Source organism: Hyalella azteca, unplaced genomic scaffold (genome assembly GCF_000764305.2).
Source record: "Hyalella azteca isolate HAZT.00-mixed unplaced genomic scaffold, Hazt_2.0.2 contig15116, whole genome shotgun sequence".
NCBI classification, from domain to species: domain Eukaryota; kingdom Metazoa; phylum Arthropoda; class Malacostraca; order Amphipoda; family Hyalellidae; genus Hyalella; species Hyalella azteca.
The window spans coordinates 18,593-38,914 of record NW_025944978.1 but is presented as its reverse complement, the minus strand read 5'-3'; the positions used below and the strand labels follow the sequence as shown (position 1 = coordinate 38,914).

The 20,322-nt window shown below is 36.4% G+C and overlaps 1 protein-coding gene across 1 annotated transcript; it reads left to right on the top strand.

The window, feature by feature from the left end:
* Nucleotides 1-1,649: 1,649 nt before the first annotated feature.
* On the top strand, nucleotides 1,650-15,562 carry LOC108673312 (synapsin). Its single transcript, XM_047884297.1, has 14 exons — nucleotides 1,650-1,783; nucleotides 2,643-2,759; nucleotides 3,503-3,590; nucleotides 7,144-7,158; nucleotides 8,103-8,417; nucleotides 9,006-9,118; nucleotides 9,927-10,070; nucleotides 10,731-10,866; nucleotides 11,152-11,256; nucleotides 11,558-11,763; nucleotides 11,919-12,015; nucleotides 12,713-12,880; nucleotides 13,868-14,123; nucleotides 14,636-15,562. The coding sequence occupies exons 1-14, from the start codon at nucleotides 1,650-1,652 to the stop codon at nucleotides 14,827-14,829; spliced, it is 2,088 nt and encodes a 695-aa protein (XP_047740253.1). The 3' UTR covers nucleotides 14,830-15,562.
* Nucleotides 15,563-20,322: the final 4,760 nt, after the last annotated feature.

The window sequence follows — 20,322 nt, the reverse complement described above, 5'->3', positions numbered from 1 at the left end:
CACGTGTGGTGTGTACGTCAGTTGCTGCCGCTTTTGACCCGCTGCAGACCTCGTAAGTCAAAGGCTGGTCCCAGACTGTCAGGAATTCATTCGTTAATGTCAAGAAATTTTCTTAATTGTGTTATGGTTTATTCTGGCGATGAATAGCATAGATGGAATTCAACCAAATAAATGACGTATTAGAATTTTATATCTTCTTTTTGAAAGGGTTCCAAATGGTAAAGAATTTTTGTTTTTATTTTTTTATCTTTTATTATGTTGCAACTAATGTCAGTTTGCTTACAAACAACTTTAGTGAACTTGAGAGATGTTATTGTTTAAATAAAGTTAATTTCAATAGAGATTTTTTTGTAAATACAACTACAAAAATGCCATTTAGCTTCTAATTGGACATTTCTTTTGCAGATTACTTTGCATCAATAAATATATTATATTATGATCCGTACATATGACCGCATATGAAAATATAATTTTAATCAGCTTGATTTATTTATAACGTCGTTTCTAACATCGAAATGTTTTTAAATATATGACGTTCCTAACGTCAACTCGAACTTGTAAAGAAAGATGACGTTGTATATATAGACTTAGTCCAGGGATTGAAAGACGCCCACTGACGCCTCAATACACTTATTATTCACGGCTGATATACAGTTAGGAAAATTTATTTCGCTTCTTCAATTTAATGTTGTTCAGGAAAGGCTATTCAGGCTACGTTGTTCAGGAAAGAATTCTCATTATTTCAACATAGGAAAATGAATTAAATGGCTTAGTTATGGATCGAACAAATGGAATGCTATTAAAGTTCATCTTGACTGCTTTAAATAAATTCAACGTTCAAAATATGAGTTAACAATTTTTTATTCAAAATATGAGTTAACAATTTTTTATCCCCATTCTCTCTGTCTCCTCGTCCAGCTGATTTCATTTTTTTTATCGACCCCAGTCAGTTTAGAAGAGTAGAGTCGGTAACGCTTCGTCCAAATGACGCTCCCTGAGGCGTGAGACAGAGCCACTTAACGCCCACCAAGAGCCCGGGTGTTATGGTTATGATGGTGGTGGTGGTTGTGATGGTGGTGGGGGTTATGATGGTGCTGGTTGTGATGGTGGTGGTTGTGGTTATGATGGTGGTGGTGGTTATGGTGGTGGTGGTGGTTATGATGGTGGTGGTGGTTATGATGGTGGTTGTGGTTATGATGGTGGTGGTGGTTATGATGGTGGTGGTGGTTATGATGGTGGTGGTGGCTACGAGTGGTAATGATCTGCACTTAGATGACAATCGTGCGTGTATGTTAGATGAGACAATAATCAAGATGACGAAACATAGGAAGTTATGATGCGGACAATCTGGTAAAGATTGAGTCATTAGATGCCCATAGGATATTCTCTAGATGGCACGAGGTGAAGATTTAGAACTTTTTAGAAGTACGACGCCAAAACGCAAAAATAGGTTAAACTATTCAAGTTCAAGGTACAGTATATTGTTTACTCAGGTACCGTGCTGGAATTTCTGCGCACGTTATCAATATTCACAATTATTTTTTAAACCGAAAAGCCTTTTTTAGAAGTACCTTCACTTGACATAAGCAGGCAAGTTGCCACGTTCAGCACAATTAAGGATCATATCATTATCATCAAATTGCAACATCATGCCCAAATGTAGCTCTCAGTGGCTACCAACTTCTGCCAATGCCCGAACTTTGCATGAAGATGATGCCGTGCTCACACGTTTCTACAGTCGTGTGCAGGCAACCATCGCAAAGCTCGAACGATCGTCAGAGACGTTCGAAAGGCATTTTGGATGCAAGAGAAAATTTCTTAGAGATATTTTGCAGAAGTTGGGCAGCATCCAGATTTCTTATACGATGTTTTATCTCAATTTCGACCCACATTCAAGAAGACAGATGATATGACTTTTCAGTACAAGTAAGAATATTATGTTTCAACAAGCTAAATGCATTTTTTCCCGTACTAGATAAGAAATATTCTTTGACTTTTGTTGGAAAGGAACATGAAGTTTGAAGCGATAACTTTATTCTGAAGAGCCGTCTCATATATTGAAAAAGTTTCGTTTATATCTTCGCAGGCCAACGGTTGCCCCCATTTCGACGTTGGCTGAATTCCTACAGCTACCAGATCGTTCACACCTGCAGTTCAGCGCTCTCGTTGTGCTATTGAGTTCATTAGTCGATTGCTCTAACGAATTAAACGCTTAAATTTATCCCTTTAATTCGCTAACTCTACACCCACCATCGAACTACATTGCATTCACTTAGAATAAAGTCGACATTAACTGCCGAAGTCGTGATCAACTTTCATTCAGGATCAGTAAATAAACTACGGCCTTTCTTCTCAATTGCGCTGCTACATTCAACAAAGAAGCCTTGAAAATTTCATCTAAGGAAAATTTTTGTTCGGTCGCTTCTCTTTTGATCTAAAGCTCAGTGCAGTACATCATCCATTGTGACCATGTTCATGTAAAAATTACATGTAAACGTTTTTTACTCCACTACAACCAAGCACAAACAAAACAGAAACATCTGACATAAATTCACTCTTTCTGAGCACATTGCTGCCGGGTTGCAGTTACGCAGGAAAAAATATAAAACTTCAACAAATCCAAAAATTTAATACAATCTAAGAGTTCCAGCCGCCAGTATTACGTCTCTTTGTGAGTGCGCTCCTCAAGACACCGCCAAGATTTCATTCTCAAACTTCAGAGCGTCTTTTAGTAGCAATGTTAACTATCTTAAGAAGAGGTGAGTTTTGATTAATACGTTCTTAGCTGTATTAAAGTTTCTGAAGTTTTTCATTTAAAGATTTAATATTTTCATTAGAGGCCATAAAATGCTTGCGATTAATGATTCTCTTGTTCGTTTTTCTTCTTGTATTGATGATCGTTTTTTGTATTGTTATTATAAATTTTAGGTTTTGCAAAATCTTCATTCCTTGGTAAAGAATAATTCATATTCGATTTGTTGTTGCATATCAAGATGCCTTTCGTTAATCCAATTTACGATCTGTCAACGCCGCCAGCAAGGACAATTACTAGACTCATTAAAAAACGAATGAGAAAATTATTCATAAAAGTATTCTTTGGTCTTGTATATCAAACTTTATAAAACTACAACTTTTGTCTTCTGATACGATTATAGATGAAAGTAAACCATCCTGAATTTATGAAGTAGAAATTATAGCTTCAGTCACGACAAGTCATAATGATGAGCTACTATGAGACTTCAAATTTAAGCTGCACGAACAATATTATAATAGGCGATAAACGAATAAAATTCATTATTAGATTCAATTAATAAATCTTTCTTGAGCTAACAAATTTTTCAGTTTTCGAATTGGGTTTCTTAAATCTTGTATGTGATTCCAACTACATAGATTTGTACTAATACCAACTATTATATTGGCCCATGTCATATGTAAAAAAGGTGAAGTTAACGAATTTTTAATGTTAATTTTATGAATTTACTTGAATAATTTTTAATCGCAGCGCCCGACGGTTCTCGTCCGGCGACTTGTCCGATTTTGACGACGACGGAGAGGCGAATATTCGCAAGCAGGAGGTCATCACCCAACAGGTAATTATTATTTATTAAACATTCATGAAGGTTATTAGTTATATAGAATATCTATCGTATAATAGTATTATTTGTTATTCTAAATCACTTGGATCAGCATGTTTCTAGTTGTAAACACTATAAGAAGACTATATCTAAAATGTCTCTGTTTAGGCTCTTATTCCAGAAATAATTTCTTTTCGCAACATTGTATCTAATTTCATATGTGTGCATCCTAAAGCAGTTTCTTAAACTATTGAACACTATTGAACACTATTTGAAAGTGTTCAGTAGTGTTCAGAAACTTCTGCTTATGGTTCAAATATTACGGTATTATACTTGCTTTAACGTCTCCAATTGCTGATGGCTCAAACATTACCGGTAATCTCCATGCATAATAACACAACATGCGTTGCTGATTGAATTGCATCGACGCATTTGCGTCTCGCTGAGCCTTTCCCGCGCGAGTTGCTCAGCGGGTTTTTATTAGATCCAATTTAGCTTATTCATCCTTAAATCCTCAATAAGATCCCGCTGAGTGTCGAGGGATGACGCTGGAATTCATAAGCTGATTGAAAGCTTGCCATAAAAGTACAGAATAATACAGTTTACTGAAAAACATCGGAACTAAGCATTTTACAGAACCTCAGCCATTGTCGGGCGATGCCTTGCAATATAGTTCATTTTACTTCGGTAATTCTACCACCAGAAATAATTCACAATCGTTATTTGAGAAAATCATCATACCGCATTTCAATTTTTTAGCTTATGCTAGATTCTCTTTGTTCAAGCTTGGAACGTTGCATTTTTTCTTAAGATAATAAAGGAATTTTTCATGAAAATTCTCTCATACGTAATGGTGCTTAAGGGGCATGTTGAAATTCACTGCTGTAGCCGTTATGTTATGCGGTTTATAGTTTCAAGAGTTATGAGTTGTCTATTGAGTGCTATACATAGGCCGTGCGTTTGTTATACTACAATTATTTTCTCAGTCAAAATCCATTTTTTACTAAAAAATACAATTTGGTATTTTATTCTGAGCTCATTCAGTTCTCATATTAATACTAAAGCACGAGTCTCCGAGAATGCAATGCTATAATTCCTTTGCAATTTAATTAATACATCGAAAGATCAGCCTGTCTTGGGCCAAGTGAGATTTGTAGCTAGCAGCTAGGCCTCTGGTCTCGGCAATATCGTGGTACTGTCGCGAACATTGTGCACCAGATGATGAAATTAAACATGTTTATCTATCTGCTGCTTAATTAGTCGAGATTGATTGAATGTGGCCGTGTATTGTCCTTACGAAGAAATGTAAACAATTTCGATATTTATTAATAACCTTAAAAAATTATTACTTAATTGAACAATTTCTACAGGCACTTCCGAACAAATTTCACTCAGATATAAAATAAAGTGTCCACAATAAAAGAATATAAGCTAACAACTATATAAAAATGTGATTTTTGTCCTTAGTTTATAGAAAAATAAACTAGTTAATGGTGGAAGGCATTCCAAATCATCAGTATAATATAGCACGAACAAATCAAAGCACGTTAATGTTGATTAAAAAAATGTCATATGACCGTGTGTGGCTTCAATCTCTTGGTTGTGTACACCAACTAATTATATACTCTAAGTTTGTTCGCATTATTGATGAATTGGAATTGAAGCATTAACCCTTTTCATGAATGTATTAATTTAACAATCAAATTTCAAAAAATAAAACAATCAGTTTTTAAGCAGGTTTAAATGTCTATCCATATTTTACATAATGTAACAATTCTGAACGCCTGAAAAAAATTACGAGCACTGCAATGCGCTACTCTGTTTAAATTTTTTAAGAAATTTCTGCAGTAACAAAAGTCGTAAAATAAACTTCAAGCTTGAATGTTTTGCTGTGATAATCAAATGCCGCTGTTACATAAGGAGGTAAGAGTGACGCAAAAGGCCTCATTAGTGCGATAAGTGACAAACACTCGCTCGCTGACAAATTAGGGTGAAACTGAGTCCCTCATTTGTTTAGAATGCAAATTATAACACTGTGAGGTCTTTGCGAGGTCTTTATTGAAAAATTCATATATTATTTGAATTTAGAAAATATTTTCTACTCATTAATACATACTTTTTTTATCATTCAATGTGCTCAGGATTGAGGTCGTGATGTTTTTAACGAGCATGCGTTTCTCTTAAACCCTAAATCACTTGCTGTTTCAGGAAGTTTAAAACGCGAAAGATTTTTTGTTGTCTGGAGATTCCTCACGATTTCATGCAATCAAGTTTTCTGGCAATTTTAATGGAATGGGCCATCAGATTTCCCAGCGTTCCGTCACGTCCACGCGTATTTTCAGTTCACTTGTGCCCCTGTTTGACTTTTCAAATGTTATCATTAATATACCATAGCATTATTTGGAGTTACTGATAATCGATGATAAAGCTCATGTTACCTAATTCCTTAAAATTTCGTCCTTGCTTACTTAGATTTTTGATTTGATATAGGCAAGTTTAAATAAGAAAGTAAATAATTATTTGCCTCGTGATTCACGATATCATAATTTCTCTTGAGAATCAAACTCCATGGCTTTGTCCCTAATAGCTACGCAAGTTAGGCGCATATTACAGTCGAAAATTTAAATAAAATTGATTATTGTTGACGAATTTAGTTTATTACTTACAACATAATGCTTACGGGGCTATTATATTTTGAAACTTGCACGTTGTTACTAATTCTTGTGTTATATTAAGTAATTCAATGATTGAATAATTAATTAAAATACTCTAATCCAATCCTTCAATCATAGCATATATTGTGCGATGAAATGCCACTGCGGGCAAATCTAATTCACCCATAAATTGCTTTTGTTTCCATTGCGCAGTTGCAAGTGCATTCACCTACGCTGATATGCAGATCGAATGAACATTGAATGAAGCTTTGGACAAAGTCTAACACAGAGAATTATTACTATGTTTTGTGAGGAAATCTTCACAAAGTAATGTAATAAATTTATACGAAATTCTGTTACCGATAGATTGCATGAGGGTTTTAACAAGGATATGGACGTACCTAAGACTTTTTTCAATCATTATTGAAAATAACATTAGATCCAAAGATGCTATCAATTATGAAACTGTTATTGCACAGGAAAAGTAAGTTGTATTCCTTCAGGCGCCTGCTGGTTCGAATAATCTATCCAGTTTATGCCTGGAATGATTACTCGCATATTCTAAGGAACTAAGAGGACTGGCACGCTCATATTTATTTATACATGATATCCTGAACTCAAAAACATATTACCATTGAGCATCTATTATCAGTGATTCTAACATATTATTAATAGGTGAACAAACACATGATGCTTCAATGATGATTCATTTGCGTATAAGATTAGTATTTAAGACTAAAAATTGTGTTTATCAAAAGAAACTTAGACGCATGTACGGCTGATTGTAGAATTTGCCGTTTCTCGAGCATTAAGATTGACGTGTGTAACTCACGAATTTAAAGTGAAATAATCTCGAGTTTTATTTTGCTTCTTCTCACCCCTTCTCTTCTTCTTCTTTCTCTTCTTGTCATCAGGTCGGCGCTCGAAAGGTGAGAAAATCTCGATATTATATTTTTTTGCTTTGTTTTCTTGAACCTTATTCTTCTTATTTTCAAACTTCGGAACCTATCCTCAAGTCTTGTACTTAATTTCCAAAAAAAATTTTTGTCACATATCAAACAAAATTGTATTAGCTGGCAAGGCTACATTAATAATTCTAAAAATGTCTATAAGCATCCTTGAACTAACTTTCCTATAGTAAGAAAAAGATGAAGGCACGGGTCATAGCTACTTCAATCGTTTCTTCCCGCAAATAATGTGACGAGCATTTAATGGTTAACCAAATAAAAATCATTGTCTTAGCCACCAATAGGGTGGAACAGTTTTTTTAGCTTAATTTGAAGCTTGAAATTTGTGTCATTCATGAACTTGGATTTGAGAATGCGAAAATAGCGTCAAAATATACGGTATATACAGGGAATCTTAAATCTTTTGATGATATAAGATTCGGTAGATGTTTGGCCTGCCAGAAGTACTTCTTGTATACGAGATAAAATAGATAAAATCCTTAGCTCGCATTCTGTAATCTTAGCTCCGACATTTGTAGTTACGTGTTGGAGTAGGTGTGCGTAGCCGTTGATGCATGAAACGCATGAAACATGTAAAGAAACAACTAATGGACCTGAAACAACTTTACATGATAGAAAATCGTCATAGAAACATACTCATGAACCTGAGCTATAAAAACTATTGATACAAATGCATGATTTGTATGGGGTTAAACTTTCGCAACTTCAAATGAATTTTCAGGTCAATGATCACGTAGCGAATAATATTAATGTAGATAGTTATTAAGAAAAGGTCGAGAGGTTTTCCATTTTCTATCGGACATATAATTGAAAATGTGTTCGAATTCACAAACTAGATTATAAAATAAACGTATTTCCATTCATCGTCGTTCACACAATAATAGTAACCGGCGTTCGTTGTGTAGGTGAGCAACAGCAGCAGCGTTTCTGGCATCGGATCCACGGCATCAACACCAGGCAGCAGTCAACCGGCGAGCAGCAGTAGAGCCGCCCCTATTGCTGGCCCCAGCGGCGCGTCCCTCGGGGGTGCAGGAAGCAACTCTGCCATGAACACCGTCGGGACGCCGTCCTCTTCCAGCGGCTTCGGCAGCGCGGCAGACAGCACCAGCGGAGGGAGCGGCCCCAGCGTCGGGGGATTTAGTCTGAACTTCTCGAGGCCAGGTTCACGTACAACTTCTGCCCCTACCTCACCCTCCAAAACTAGGGAGAGCTTTTTACAGGTACTTACTCTACTACTTTACTACTTACTCTACTACTTACTCTTACTCTACTTTTACAGGTACTGTACTTACTCGCGTACAGTTGTTTTGGCACTGATTTTGTTACTTCACGAAATGTGAGGAATCAAATGCTAAGCGAGCAAGAAATGATATACACATTTTACATATTGTGATTTCAAGGTTGCAGGATTTCCGCTTTTAATTGTCTAATCAACTATTTAGATTAAGTCAAGTTAGAATTACGTTCTGGAATAATATTTCTCCAATATTCTTTCTTTCAAGAACTCGAACGAAGAATTGACGTGAAAGAAGAATTGAACTCTTATTTTGCAAAATTACTAGGCAGTAATAAAAGAATTTTCACAGTTCCTTGAACCTGACCTTATTTTAAAAATGTAACTCTGTACTCACTGCAGTGAGTGACAGAGAGCGCATTTCCTCGTCGACGAAAACATGAAATCACGGACAGACGGACAGACAAACAGACGGACGGACGGACATGACGAGCACAATAGCGCCTTTTTCTCCATAAATGAGAAAATTCGCTAAAAAGTAAGAATTCTAATGGATGTTCTGTACAACTGGTAGCGGGTCTCATCTCTGACGGGGGCGGTGAGGGGTGAAGTGACGCAGCAAAAGCCAGCCTACAACAAGGACCGCTGCCTCAACCTGCTCGTCATAGACGATCAGAACACCGACTGGTAACTCTCTACATCTTATTTATTACTACATTTCGTTATTATTTAATTTATTACTACATGTTATTTATTACTACAGTTTAATTAGGTATTATATCCTAATACGAAACTCAACCCTTAGTGCCTTAGTTAACTTTTTTTTAATTCAGTGGAAGTATGAATAACGTTGTAGAAACAGCGCCTGTTGGTTTTTTGGGGGAAATTACAGGTCTTTTGTTATATCATTATTCACATAAAACGTATAGTCTCAAATTTAATTTTATCCTTAGCAGAGATTTCATAACTTCATAACTTTTTTTCCTCAAATAAATATACGAAACCTTCAGCGATGGGTTCAAATGTATTCAAAATTCCGCAGAAATTGCCATGTTGCGGTAGTCGTATATTCAAATGTTCCTGCGAAGACAAAACTATACATAATATGAATTCTTCATGCTACGTCTCTCTGTGTGACTCGAGCTCACTAAATTACTCATGCAGGTTCAGTTCATATAAAAGCACTAAGTTTTCACACAGATATTTTATGAGCGAGTATGTACAATGTGAGGTGTAGTCCTTTACAGTTAGAATATAAAACATGAATGAATAAATGACAAAATGTATGCAAAACCTAAAGTGCGGAAAGCTCTAAAGTAAAATGGAAAGATTTTATTACGAAAAAAATTATAATTACTGATTTGTTTAAATTGAAATTCTTCCCTAACAATCATCCTAAAAATTATTTCCAAATAGCGTACAAAATGCCATTTTTCACTCGTTCACGTCAAATTCAGTATCATTGACATCAAAATTTGCCTTTTCACTTGCTCAGGTCGAAATATTTCCGCGGTAAAAAGATCCACGGCGACTGGGACATCCGCGTGGAGCAAAGCGAGTTCCGCGAGCTGAGCGTGAGCGCCGCCTCTGACGGTGGCGCTCTCGTGGCAATCGGCAGGAATGGAGGCAAAGTTATCCGGTGAGAATATCCAACGTGAAATATGATTTCCGGTTTATGTCTTTTAAGAAAATTTTGCGATTCGATGTTTAATTTAAATACCGTGAAACAAGATTTCCAATTTATGTCTTTTAAGAAAATTTTGCGATTCGATGTTTAATTTAAATACCGTGAAACAAGATTTCCGGTTTATGTCTTTTAAGAAAATTTTGCGATTCGATGTTTAATTTAAATACCGTGAAATAAGATTTCCGGTTTATGTCTTCAAAGAAAATTTTGCGATTCGATGTTTAATTTAAATACCGTGAAACAATATTTCCGATTTATGTCTTCAAATAAAATTTTGCTATTCGATGTTTAATTTGAGTATATTGTGTTTCGAAATGGTATACGATTTATTTGCTAACTAGTCAGAACATTTCTTCAGCTGAATTCTATCGCTGAGTGTGTGTACGTTGTGCGATTACTAGTTTGATGGGAATTAGTTTATTGGTACTGCGATTATTTTAACATTGTTTTTATTTGCTGGAAATTTGGGCTAACAAGATTTACACAAAAGAGATAGGTAGACGGGGAAATTGTGAATTTAAAAAAATTTGAGATTTTTGGACACGAGGAGCTCTAAATAAAGATATTTATGTTTTCACCAATCATATCATAAATGTTTTTTTCTGTATTCAGGTCGTTCCGACCAGACTTCGTATTTATCCGACAAAACATGCGCGACGCTGGAGAAGATTATAAGAAAATTCTTCTTGCCCTTAAATTCGGTGGAGTGCCATCAATTAACTCCATTCAGGCGATCTACAACTTTCAGGTAAGTCATCTATTTGCACCACCATGTCTCGATTGAATGTCTTTGTCATATGATAAATTGTGCTCATTTAATTATCTTTTTCTCAAGTCGTCAAATCCTAGCCATAAAGTAAGCAGTCCGTAATGAAGGAATCACTGTTTTATTCGATTGTAAACCACGTCACCATGTTGATAAAAAGTTCATACTTTGGATTGAGTGATTTTTTTATGTAAGAAATTTAACACAGTATTTTTTTAGAATTTACGGTAACTTATTGAGATTAGATTAAATTTTACATTTTCGCAGGATAAGCCTTGGGTTTTCGCTCATCTCTTGGAGATTCAAAAGCGACTGGGCAAGGAGCGGTTTCCTCTCATCGAACAAAACTACTACCCAAGCCATCGAGAAATGGTCAGTTGCATGTTACAAATCTTGGCTGGCTCGTCGCAGTTCAGCCCATGGTTATCACACCAACAAGCCTCACGATGTTGCACCGAATTGACTTTAGCTCGAATTTGGTGTTAGAAAATTTGAATTTTCTTCAAATTGAGTTTAGCAATATTCGGCGGTTATGATGTGCATTCTTCGCCCAACAATGCAAGTAAAGATAATTTTAAGCGTAGAATTGCTGACATATTACTAATTATTCTTCGTAAAATTATATTAGTATTTAGTGGAATACTTCTGATGGCAATGATTTTTTTTTTTGCAGGTGTCGGCTGCTCGGTATCCGTGTGTGTTCAAGATCGGTCACGCACACGGAGGGCTGGGGAAAGTGCGGGTAGAAAGCAATGCGGACTTCCAAGACATGGCTTCAGTGGTGGCCGTAGCCAACACGTACGCCACCACCGAGCCATACATCGACTCCAAATTTGACATTCATGTTCAGAAAATTGGAGGCAGTTATAAATGCTTCCAGTGAGTTTGCTAAAGTGGCTTTTTAATTTTTTTCAATTTCTTATCAATATTCCTAACAAATCAAAGCTAACACTGCAACATTGTACACTGAACATTATATTCGATAAATTATGGATATTCATTTCGGGGATAATATATATTCATATAAATTTCAGGCGGAAATCTATATCCGGAAACTGGAAAACCAACACCGGTTCTGCCATGCTCGAACAAATCGCGATGACCGAGCGCTACAAGCTCTGGGTAGACGAGGTACGTACGACGATGTTAATTGAGCAGCTCAATGATCACTACCACGTCCTGAACAAACAATCAACAATGCAATCATAGTTTAGGAACTGCATTTCATTTGACTTGTGAATAAATAAGAATACCAAATAAACACAGGAGAGTTTACACGCAAAGAAATGAGTGAGACTTTGTCCAAATAGAAATGTACTTTTTTCGCTCGTGTGGGCAATTCCGACCCAGTTCAGCCTGACAGAAGAGCGTATCAGTGCTCCGTCTGCTCTCTGCTCCAGCTGTGGGTGTGAAAATGTTTCACTATTTGGACAATATGACCCGTTGAATTTTCTTATAGCAGATACTTTTTTCACTCTATATTGATCCTAAGTAAGCCTAATTATATTATATGTATAACTAGGCTTACTAGGCAGGGTGGCCCAGTGGTTAAAGTTCAGAGTACCAAGATTGGCGCAGAGAGGCGCGGGTTCGATCCCAGCTCTGTACGCCAGTTTCTGGTCAGAATCGGCAAGGAGGCCGGGCGGTTAAGCACAGCAAAAATTGAAGCAGTGAGTTGTGAGTTCTAGACCGCAACAAGCTGTGGATGTTCTGCGATGTTAAGAATCGGCGACAGGCCTATGGCCTAATAAACGCTGAAACAGCTATTATTATTATTATTATTATTATTATTATTATTATTATTATATAGTAGTGATTGAATGAGCAGGTGTCACTGCTGTTCGGAGGCCTAGCCATCTGCGCCATAGAAGCGATCGTGGACAAGAGCGGCAAGGAGCACATCATCGAAGTGAACGACTGCGCCTTGCCCCTCATGGGCGACACGCAGGAGGACGATAGGCGGTACATGGCAGAACTGGTGGCTACGAAAATGCAGGTGATGCCCGCTAGATAAACCGTATTATGAGGTGGAACCGCTTGGTAGAACAGGAATTTAGAGGTTGAACCGATTGATAGAACAGTAATTTAGAGGTTGAACCGATTGATAGAATAGGAATTTAGAGGTTGAACCGATCGGTACCACAGTAATTTAGAGGTTGAACAGTTCTGTAGAACCTTAATATAAAGGTAGAACCGCTCGGTAGAACAGTTATTTAGGAGTAGATCCATAATATAGAACAGTAATTAAGAAGTAGATCCGTTCAGTAGAACCGTTCAGTAGAACCGTTCAGTAAAACCGTAATTTAGCTGCAGAAGCGCTAGGTAGAACAATAATATAGAAGTAGAACCTGTAGAACAGTAATTTAGAAGTAGAACCGATTGGTAGAACCGTGAGGACGAGGTCAATGATTATTTTAACACTCGTCAGACCGCATTATTTTAATACGTAGCAGTTGTATATGTATGCAATGCGACAAGAGTTCAAGGCAAAATATACTGTTTGTGTTCTTATTCAAGAAAATTGTTTTCACTCCTCAAGAATCTAATCTTTGCTTGGTTAATATTTTCTAGTTGAAAGTTTCATCCCAAAAAGTATTCTATTGGTTTTACAGTCGTATAAAACCAAGAGAGTGTAAAATTTTCTCACCAATGAATGTAATTATTTTGCCAACACGAGTATGACACAGCACACCGTACACATTCTTTTTTCACACATAAGCTGTGCCTGCCGTATGATTAAATGTTAGTAGCGACATACGCAACGCAGTTTGTCATACCTATTTTTTGCTTCAAAGCTAGTCAAAATATTAGAATAAATTGCGCTATTTTATTTTCAAAATTCTCTTTGTTGAACGGGAGTTCTTACTGAATAAAGAAAATTACAGCCTCGCTCGCATTCTTATTCAATTTCTTATATTTTTTTGATCATTTATGTTAATCATCACAAAATAGCAGGGATTAGAACAATAATTCTTATATTCAGTCAAGCACACGTACATCCACCGACATTCAGCGAGGGTCTTCACGAAGTAGCATGGGAGTGTCGTCCACTTCTGGTGCTCCTCCAACGGGTGAAGTGAAGGCTCCGCCACCCAAACCACCTCCACCGGTCACCACCCAGATGTCCATGGGTGCCGTGTCACCCACGGAGGACTCGAGTGCACGACTCAGCACGACCGAACCCACGTCTTCAACCACCCAAGGAGGTTCACCCAACGCCCAAAGAAGAGACTCGCAAGGTAACCTTTAGTAATAGTGTTAATAGTGAAATACCACTAGTAATAATATCACTAGACTGATTGAAATTTCTAGTGAAATACAACGTAATAAAACTACAAGAAATAATACAATTGTTGTAATCAAATTGGCGGGGCTAAGCATTGGTAGTGAAATTAGCAAGAAACGATGAGAGACAACGATACCGTTGCAGGATTTAGTGGCATATATACTAGTTATTCGTTTCAGTGCCTCGATTATGCTATTTCATTACAACACTAAAAATTTATTATAGCGAATCATTCAAATTACTTTCATCATCTCAGTCTATTAAACGAGATTAATATCTTAGATTTTCATTTATGCCTTAAGCTACAGATCTTGCTGCATTATATCAGTCAAGAAGTATTGTTTATTTTTAATCCCTTACCGTAGAACTGTACACATTCTCACATAGTGCAAGATCTAAGTCAAGACACAGTGTTTATTATTCATTTATTTCCATCAAACTTTTATTATTCCTTCCCGTTTGCAGCATCTCAGTCGAGTAGCATGAGCGGCTTCAGCAGCGCCAGCAGCGCTAGGAGACCGGAAGACCAGCAGAGTCAGCCAGTCAAGACCGGTCACTTCGGCAGACAGACTTCAGCGACGAACGAGAACCCGGACGACACAGAAGATACCATGAAGAATCTACGCAAGACTTTTGCCGGTATTTTCGGTGACATGTAGACGAAGGGACATTGGTTTTTAAATTAACTCATCACGTTGGTCATCCGAAAAAGTTTTTTTTTTACTTTTTCCACTCGTACGCTCAAATCGTAATTAGTTTGACGGATTTTATGGAAAGTTTTATCGGGAAGTAATAATCATTTTGTTACTCAGTTTGATTATCGTCACCGCAAGTAAGCATGGTTTATCTTCAGCTGGAATAAATGAGGAAAATTCCGGAAAAATTCTAAAATTAATCGTAGATCTCAGCATTATTTTAATTAAATGACTTGCACAATAAGATATATTACATGGAGAAGTGATGAATATTCAAGATATCATTTTAATAAAATCATTATTATAAATTCAATAACAGTTTTAAAATAAATTTCGAGGCCACCACAAGTAATAAGCAGTTTATCTCTGCAAGCAAAGATGCAAATCCCTTATCTGAACGAAGAGGGAAACATAATCCCAGTGGCTTTCACATAATGTTAAGTATTGAATTCTCGTGAAATATCTCCATCCCTCCATAACTTTACCATTAGTAGACGGAATATTTTACCCTTTACCTTCAAAGTATGGACTGCTCGTTGCGGTGCTGCTCCCTTGACTACAAACTGCCAGCAATACCGATTTTTTACCGGATATACTTTTTCTGATCTCAATGAAAGCTAACTACATTATTGACATAAAGAGTTATTTGAAAGAATAAATTTAACCATTGTAATGATTCAAGAAGAAAAGAAAAAGAAAAATTTAGGAAAATTCAAGTTGGCAGTTCTTAAATTCAAAGAAAATTTAAGTACTACCAACAATATGTCCACCTGTACTAAAAACATAATTCGCTTTATATCAGATCAGTTCGATTGTATCATTGATTCGTTTATATCGTTTATATCAGTTCGATCGTATCATTGATTTTTCTTTGTCGAGCTAAAAGGGGTAAAATTTTGAGGTAAAGAAAACTCAATTTCCGAGTTAATGAAGCAGTGGAAGACCTTGACGGACGATGGTATGCGGTGAAGAACTGGCGCTAAAGTTTACGGTGGCTCAGCTCTGAAGTAAAGTTTTCAACTTGACTGGTGATAACCTAAATTTATTATTAATTTCTTTTTTTCTGACCAGAAGTACTGGAAGTGTCCCAGCTAAATTTATTGCCAACAGACTTTAACGAAATGCAACAAGGAACATATTTGACTGGAATAAAAAGAATTGTCTTTATATAAAATCGCTTTGCTGAAATATGTCTGATTTATCGTTATTGCTGCACCGCAGTTTACGCAACTATTGTGCGCTAGGTGTCGTTCACCAGTGTTTCTATTGAGATAATCTGTTCTACAGTGTTGTGGAGTTCGTCCTAGACATGATACTTCTAGTGAAACTGTGTGAGTTGTTCGTAGATGTGTAGAGCTTAGTATTAACATTGAGGGATATTTGCGAGGAGTGGACAACGCTTCTCAAGTCAATAGAGATAAAAATATAAATTACATAAATAAATATTCCTCAATAAAATTGATAGAAGGAATGATTTCTCGTTTTGTAATATTAAAAATTTAAAATATCAGTAATTTACGTAACGGACTTCCAGGTTGTTAGATAAAAGTACTTAGCTTCCTAAAATCTGTGGTACAGAGCATTTCATGTCGCAAAATTGCCAAGACATTTGGGTTCAATATTTTTAGCAGTATATTCGACGTACGTTTTATCTACTTTTCATAGAATGCCCTTTCTTACGATTTTATTTGAACTTCCGGCTTGGCGGTTCAAAGTCAGTTTCCTGAATCCAGCTTTGTAGGGAAACACTAAAATGAATCCAGCTCTAGACGCCGGCCTCTGAAACAATGCTAAAACAAATGTCCCAATACGTGTTGACTATCCTGTTTCGTCGTGAAGTATGCATTCGACTTCAGGCGTTCCAGGCTTGTTATTAGATTCTCAGTGACAACAAAAAAAACTTTGTATAGGCATACGGAAAATTTTATTCAGACTGAAATTTACTTTATCCGTTGAAATGAACTTCAGTTTTGGCAATAATTTCCTACATATCATTAAAGAAGATACATAAACGTGAACGTCATATTTGTGTTTATGCGTTCAATATTTAATCGATTAAGTCGCGGACAATGTTCACTAAAATTATAATAAACAGATTTTATATGTGTGTGTAGGAAAAAAAACATTCGTAATACACATATTTTAATTAGAAAACTCGATAATATTCAGCAATTTGTTTTGTGTGCTTTAAATGTGGCGCCATTTTATTTTTAATTTATGTATCAATTACCTCGAAAAAGACCAAAAATGCCGAGTTAAGAGTTATAGTTCTTTAAGAGTTATAGTTTTTAAAGCAGAGTAGTTTGGTTCGGACGATAAGTTCTATGCAGATCTGGATATTTTCAGCTTAAATTTCGCCAGAATAACACGTGAAAAATGCCATTCCATTTTTATAAGTTTTATTATTTTTAAATGAATAACGTATGACGAATTTGTCACGTATTTCTCATGAATACAGTGTAACGAATCCCTTTCCGTCGGTAATTATATATAATCCGCGTCAACTTAAAAATCAATCCCACTTCTACAGACCTGTTTCGGATCAGGTAGATAAAGTTTAGGGATTTTATTAGTGATTACAAAAGATAGTTGTAGGCGAACCTAACATCGCTGAGCGTCGGTTCTACTAATTAGACAGCGGGAGCTGACACTGATCCGTGAGTTATAGGACGCTGAGGCTGCCTTCAAACAGTGGTTTATTGATGTTGTTTGTTGATGCTCTCAGTTTAGCTTGTGCATGTTAACTCAAGCGCAAAGTCTCGAGAAATAGTTTAGAAATAATTGATGATTATTATCTGTGAAAATTTTCTCTTTATTATTTTGAGATCATATCGCATTAGATTTGCATGAGTGTCGTCGGCGCCCTGCCATCATTCGACTGATGCCTGCTTCATGATCATCGTTCGGACTAAACGGCATCACATTTGACAGCATTTAATCGATGTGAATATTTATTAACCAAATTAATAATTAGCTCTAAGATTTCTCGTATTTTGTACGTACCCGTGAAGATTGCATCGATGTGTGTGAAACGTTCACAATAATATCTCCGCTAAAGTTGTTTGAACTGCGTGTTTGTTCGTCCAGTGTGCTATGTGATTAACTCATCAAGTCTAAAGTAAAATAATAAAATAGTTTCGGGGCATGGATGGGAGTCAGCACTCGTTCCATCTAGTGTCAGCTCTTGACTTTTAATTTGCTTGTCCTACAACATTATATCCTCCACTTTAGCGACTTTCATGTCCACTGCATTTCAAAGGTACCAGACGACATTTAAGATCGCGAAATGAAAGTTTGGTCTTACTCACTCTTACTCAAGATCTATAGCAGTGTGGTTCTTATTTTAGCCATTTTCTGCCTTGATTAGACAGTAAATCAACTACGAAACTACAATATTTTACATAATATGTGACAAAATCTTTTTTTTTTTAACGAAAATATATGTAAGCAAGGACGTTCTGCCAGTTGCAACATCTGTATGGTGTTGCAAAAGTTTAACTAATTTTAGCTTCTCCAATAAACATGAACTTTCAGAAATATTTCTCTCCATCCTAGACAACTTCATTCATGTCCATCAAGTTCTTCAGCCTGCAGGCATAAATAAAAAGCATGAATGTTGTCACAGTGAAGCTCCGTCTCATTAGTTTCATTGACCCTTTCAAAAAAGAGATTTAGATCCTCAGTTTAGGCATTCTCATTTCGTAACTGTACAGCAACCGCGTTCCTATACACGAATAATTTACCATATTTAAAAATGAGATAGTTCTATCAATTAATTGTAAAACAAAAATTTTTAGCAGGTACGTTCTTCATTTCAAACTAGTGAATTTTTGACACAAAACTAATCTACGATGCTGACCTATATGAGCTGCTGAACGGTTTTAATATATTTTTTTATAATAATAAAACATAAATTATGCAGCAAGTTAACCTCAAAATTTAGGGCTTTAAACGTAAATAAAAACAAAATAATTTTTATATCAGAGATATAATTAACGATTCTGTCTTAATCTTCATAATATGGCCTTTGAACTGAATTCATTTTGTTCAGCCTTGATCAAAATCAGATTCAATATTGATCTTTGAAATGTATATCGATCATATTACTAGATTTACCTAGATTTATATGGGACGCTCTCCGCGCATGGAAGCCTCCCAACCTAAAATAATTGGATGTTAAGTGACCGCTGATGTCTGCCTACGTAATGTAAGCCAGTGGTTAAAGTTCAGAGTACCAAGATTGGAGCAGAGAGGCGCGGGTTCGATCCCAGCTCTGTGCGCCAGTTTCTGGTCAGAATCGGCGAGGAGGCCGGGCGGTTAAGCTCAGCTGAATGGGAGCAGTGAGTTGTGTGTTCGAGACCGCAACAAGCTGTGAATATTCTGCGATGTTAAGAATCGGCGACAGGCCTACGGCCTAATAAACGCAGAAACCGCTATTATTATTATTATAAAGTGATACGGGTCCGGGAGCATGGCTTCCTATCGGAGTTGGAGGGAGAGCCAGGACCATATGTTGCTCTCGGGGGTATGGGAGGGGCGCAGGTATGTAATTATACAGCAAATAGGCTGAACAGAAGAGATTTGGTTGAGAAATTTATTCATGGCCTAACACAACGACGGCTTGAGAGAGTATTATATTTATGTAAAATAAACAATATCGCTTACTTTAATGCAAACCTTAAACATCTTTGGCGCTAGTGGTGATGAAAAAAAATTACCGTTCAGATTTTTTCATTGTCTCATTGTCATTGGGGGTGGAGCATGAAACTCATACATTACATACTCAGATAGATAAATGGGTTTAATTGTCCGAAAAAAAAAAATTTCTATCCTAAGAACGAGCAGAGAGCGGACTTAAAGGGATGCACTAATATGCATCCCTTTAGAAGGACCAAATCCGGTCAAAATAACTAACACAAGAGCAACAAGTTCATCGCTACTTGGAAAGTCTACTTTAACTAGGAAAAGGTCTCAATAATATCTCCAAGTACAGGAACTTCGTGTTCATGACATCTGCTGTTAAGATTAACAACGAAGGCTTTGAAGTATCAAGTCTTGGAACACAGAACTGGAGTAACCCATACACGACAGATTACCACTGTTATTTACAGCGACTACATCGGCTTTATATTAGAAGACAGTGTAAGTGGCTGCTTTATACACATAAATCCTTAATAAACTAACTGTAAAATGTAAATCTAGATTCTAGAATATTATGCAAGTTAAACCCTATGACTGAGTTGGCACGTCTATCGACACCAAGCAAGGCAAAATTTCACACTGGGAGAACAGCGTAAAACTTCGAATAGATTTAACATGAATGGAGATTTGAACATGTTACTATAATAAAAAAAATGACTACTTAACTAATAAAGTTTTCAGAGTGGCTTCTTGAAAATGAGTGAGCACTTTATGACGCTAATTATGTATAACATCTTGAAACTAATGCTTAAATAA

Coding starts and splice junctions, on each gene's coding strand:
- LOC108673312 (XM_047884297.1), top strand. CDS start 1,650: ATGCCCAAATGTAGCTCTCAGTGGCTACCAACTTCTGCCAATGCCCGA. Junction 1,784..2,642: donor CTCGAACGATCGTCAGAGAC/GTTCGAAAGGCA, acceptor ATACAATCTAAG/AGTTCCAGCCGCCAGTATTA. Junction 2,760..3,502: donor GTTAACTATCTTAAGAAGAG/GTGAGTTTTGAT, acceptor TTTTAATCGCAG/CGCCCGACGGTTCTCGTCCG.